The 4,823-nt window shown below is 31.2% G+C and overlaps 1 protein-coding gene across 4 annotated transcripts in view; it reads right to left on the bottom strand.

The window, feature by feature from the left end:
• Positions 1–459: 459 nt before the first annotated feature.
• Positions 460–4,823, bottom strand: part of Gpm6a (glycoprotein M6A) — a 293,169-nt gene continuing 288,805 nt past the window's right edge. For all 4 annotated transcript variants that reach the window (XM_013151670.3, XM_063234736.1, XM_063234737.1 and 1 more), the window contains exon 7: positions 460–2,542. In XM_013151670.3, the coding sequence (XP_013007124.1) occupies positions 2,390–2,542 (153 nt within the window). In that variant the 3' untranslated portion in view covers positions 460–2,389. The remainder of the gene's footprint in view (positions 2,543–4,823) is intronic.

Here is a 4,823-nt window from a genome sequence, read left to right as displayed (position 1 = left end):
CCATCATTTCTAATTTGAACATTGGAAATTAGATCCAAATCCAAAACACTTGAAAAACATATTTCCATGTTATTACTCTCACCTGGGTATTTTCAAGTGAATCAACAAACCACTTTCTTTCTGAATTGCATTAGTTGTTTTGTTTTTCAATGAGTTTATGAAGCACTAAAAGAAACAAACAAAAACAGGAATCAAGCAACAAAATAGCAAAAGATGGGAAAAGTTATTTTCTAAGTAAAATGACAACCAAAATCTTTCCTCCTTTCCTTTCTGCCTGACTTTCTCACATTATCACACAAAATTTTCTTTAAATTTTAAAGGGTTAGATCCCCTGAATTGAAATCAGAATCTTAAGGAGAAGGTATTTATTGAATCTGAAAATAATGTAAACAAATAATAAACAGAAATAAACAAACAAAATGCAAAATGATTGCAGAAACTAATAATAAGTACACAAAGTACACAAGAATTTTTATTACATTTTGCAAGCACTTTGTTCTACATTTCAAAAACGCCACCATCAAGCTGTTGGCACATTTATGTACAAAACAGATTAATTGTAATGCCTGCTACAAAGCACTCTGTGAAAATACAAACTCTAATACCAGAAATAAAATCCAAAAGTGTCAACATCGTTACATAAGTTTGAAGGACAGTTTTAAAAATCATCACAAACTGTAAAGACACAGAACTGAAACACTATAGTATAGAATTTAAAGAAGCCCGTTAATACTTTTGCTGAATATCTTTAATACTGCATTTATCAGAAAAATGTTGAACAAGTAAGATAATCTAAGTGTAAAAAAAGCCAAACTCCAAATCAATTAATTCTACAGAATGCATAATCATGCCACATATAAAGCCTAATAGTACCCCCCCAACTACTACAAGAACTTGTAAAATTACTGATGATGCATGACCAGTAGTTGTACAAAGATTGGTTCACTCAATATATTTTATTAGAAATGCACTTACACTGAGAAAGGATTTCACAATGGTCAAATCAGTGCACGACACTACCTAGTTTTATACACTGACAAAAATGTCTTGTCAGGCTACATCATTTTAAAAGACACTTTACAGCATTCTTGTAGCATTAGAAATAATCAAAAGAAGAGAGTCAAGGTTAAAACAACACCAAATTTGGTCCGATAATACTGATTGCTTTTTCTTTAAAATTCCTTTGATATAGGTACTTCTTATAAATGAATATGAATGAACATTCAGTTAAAATGACTTACTTGAAATATAAACACAAATATATCACTACACTTTCAAACAATACATTCTATAGTGGCCTGTGACCACACTTTAGAAAACACTACAGGTAAACCAACATAGATTGGAAGGCTGCAAGCAAAGCTATCATATTAATGGAAACCTTTCAAATATATCATACACAATTTAGGAATAGTTTACAGAGGTGCAATCCATTCAGACTTTTAAAGTAGGTAAAACAAGTTTCCAAGGGGTTAGTGTGCTTATTTTTAATATACCACCTTCATAAAGGTAATTAATTTTCCACATTAGCATATTAAAAGTTCCGATCCAGCCACTTCATAAATCACAGAAGTCATTCTCCAATAATCCACAGTAATTATTTCCATTAAAATGTTCTCTACGCTACACTTTAAAAGGTAAGCCCGGTGTCACAGTCTTAAAAAGGCAACTAGCCATGCATTAGCATCATTGTTTCTACATGCTCACAACAGAAATATGAGTGATCAGAGAAAAACTGTTTTTAAGTACATCAAGAAAAAAATACAATGTTAACAAAGATAAGAAGCACTTTTTAAAACCTACTCTTATAAATTTAGAAATTGCACCTTAGGTTGATGAAAACATTAACCAAGGCCTACAGAATGTGGCCGTGGATCTCCAGACAAGATTTCCACATTTCAAGAGGAGTCATCATGATTTCAACTCTGTCTGCTGTTCATAATGTACAGTGGTCCCTTTAAAGGTTACCTGTAGTTAAACTAGTTACCAAAATCAAAACCAAAAAGTATAAAAAGCTGTTTTCTTTTCAAAACATAAGAAACAATGCAAAAAGTATTATGTGTAACACATGAGAAGTGGTTAAAAATCAAACAAATCGTTGCACTTGATAATGTTAGTATCTTTGATCTTACAGAACTATTAAATGAGTTTGAGAAAAAAATTTTTTTAAAAAAAGGGGTGAACAGGAGCTTGTAGAATAGATCTGATACCAATTTAACGAATTAGGAAATTAAGTGCTAAACAACAAATAATTGTACTCAGGTGAGTCATGTTACCCTAAGTATCATTAATGAGAAGCACTTTCAATTTTTTTCAAAGATTGGATGGTTGGATGGACCTTAGTTAAACACCAATGCATTCAGATGGCAGGAAGAACGGAACATTTTATTTATGTGTATGCATTGAGCCGCTCTTTGGAGCGAGTAGAATGGATGTCATGAAGCTCTTGCTCCTCCTTGGACTTGATGTCTTCATATTTCTGCATCCGGCAGGCATCTTTTACATAAGCCCAGTTGGCAGAGAGAACCATAAGGTAGTGAACCTAAGTAACAACAAAAAAACTAATTTACTCTGAAAGTCTATTTACTTTCTTCATTTACCTTACTGTCAGGAGAGAATTATTCAAATTATGTACTACAAAAAAAATGGACCCATGTAAAAAGAAATCAATATTTGTGTGGTAATTGGAACAATAACATAAAATATATTGCTCAGCCAATCAATTATTAGTGTCTCTAGCTTATCTTCTTTTTGACACTAAAGTAATCCAAGAATATCTTTAATCTTTAAGTTATGTTTCCACTGTATTTTGCCTGCATTTAATCATATATTTCATGCTTATATATTTGTTTAATAGCTCAAAATCAGAAATATTGTCACATAAAATTTTCACATAATAAATGTGAATTAATATGAGATAGGCTGGTTTACTATGCAACATAAACTAGGATCACAGAAGTCCTATTATATTTCTATAAATTTTTATCAAGATAGTTTTCCATGCAGTGAATTTTTCTATTCACCTACCTGACATTTCAAACTACAAGAAAAAAATATTATGCATGTGGATTTTTTCTGTTTATGTACATTCAAAATAATCAGAAATGTGCCATGTTCAAAAATAAAGCTCCTGTGTGTCTGGAATAGGAAAGTTACTCAAGTAATGAAATTCTTGTTTTGACCTGAATTAATTCAGCAGTGAGACATGCTTTTGTTTATTTTCCTATTTTTCCCTCTCAGTCCTCAGAAGACCACAATTTTCTCCAGGACGGGTTTGATGGGTGAATAGGGAAGAAGAACTAAGTTGTCAGTTATCTGTTTTCTCTGGTTTTCATTGGTAGCAATATTTTATTTGACTCTTAGAAACAATAATAAATATTTGATAATAGGACAAGAGTACATTAAAAGGCAAGAGGCAGACTAGTTATAGAAAAATACAGATGTATATAACAAGCATGAAATAAAATCTAAGTAGTGAGTATTGTAGTAGATTCAAATAGTCAACAGATAGAAAGATTAGACAAAATAGCATTTACAGAGTGCAAGTTTAATCACTGCACATAAATATGAATAAAATAAGGCTTACCATGTACTCTAAATTATGTGATATTATCTTGCTAAATATCAAGTACAGTGGAAAGTACTTATTAAGTAGCAGGTAGTCAAAATGTTTGCCACATAATTGAATGTGTTTTCATATGCCCAAGCCTTTCCTTTCAATAACTGATAAAATATGGTTCTTAACTTACTATTAAACATGTGAATTAAATACTGAAGACAAAGTCAGGATCATTCTAGTTCAGAAGCTAGCGTTTTCTAAAGTGGTAAACCCAACCTTTCCACTCTCATAGTTTGGTTACTTATTTAAAATTGATTTTTAATGAAATGGAGTCTAATTTTAATCCAAAGTGTATATGCCATTACTAACAGTAACTGCTCTGATTTCGCTGTATAGCACAGTAGCACTGTCTTCTTGCTTTTATTTCTAATAAAAGCATTTTTCCTAGCACATGAGACAATGCATTCTCACCACTGACAGTACTGTACTGACCGTAAAGACTGAGAGATTGAGAGCAGCCCTGTACAATCTAACCTTCAAGAATCCTATACTACACTTATTTTACAGAATGTAGGAGATGAAACTTAAGATTTTGGCTGCAGAAGCTATTGCTGATGCCAGAGTGCTTGGTCACATTTGTCATTTCAATGAGCAACTGGAATTCATGGTTAATTATAAAGGAGGAGATAGAATCTGGCACATACAAGGTCCTCCAAACTCAGTAAGGGCCTTATAGGGTAAAAGAGGATATTAAGGACTTATTGCTAACATTTTTGGTGAAAATTAGATATAAAAGACATGAATTAAAAATATGAGTTCACCTTAAAGAATGATCATTTTTTGTATGTGATTCAATATAATATTTATTTTATGTTCTTAAAGAGGAAGAAGATATAGATTGAAGAACTGATTATACAAACTATAATGATACATAATTACAGAAATAATTTTGTTGATAGTAATATAAAATTCAAAATTCTAATGAATTACCTATTTTTATTAACATTATCAATATTGAGTGTTTTCATCCTTGAAATTTTCATCAAATATTATTTCTATTTGTAATGATAAGGCCTATTTAAATTGAGCCTTGTGTTTTCATATATGCATTTTTCCATTCCCCAATTCTTACTGAAAAAGAAATCAATGTTTTTCTTCTGGATTTAAGGCATGAGAAATACATGATCTTCTCTATAAGCAAATAGCTGTGTTATTTACTTGTCTTTCTGAGACAGGATTTCATTATGCATTTCAGGCCGGTCTT

Source organism: Cavia porcellus, unplaced genomic scaffold (assembly GCF_034190915.1).
Source record: "Cavia porcellus strain 051 isolate PalLab524CR breed Dunkin Hartley unplaced genomic scaffold, mCavPor4.1 scaffold_24, whole genome shotgun sequence".
In the NCBI taxonomy this organism is placed as follows: Eukaryota; Metazoa; Chordata; class Mammalia; order Rodentia; family Caviidae; genus Cavia; species Cavia porcellus.
The sequence above is the reverse complement of the archived record's forward strand: the minus strand, read 5'-3'. Positions and strand labels throughout refer to the sequence as shown.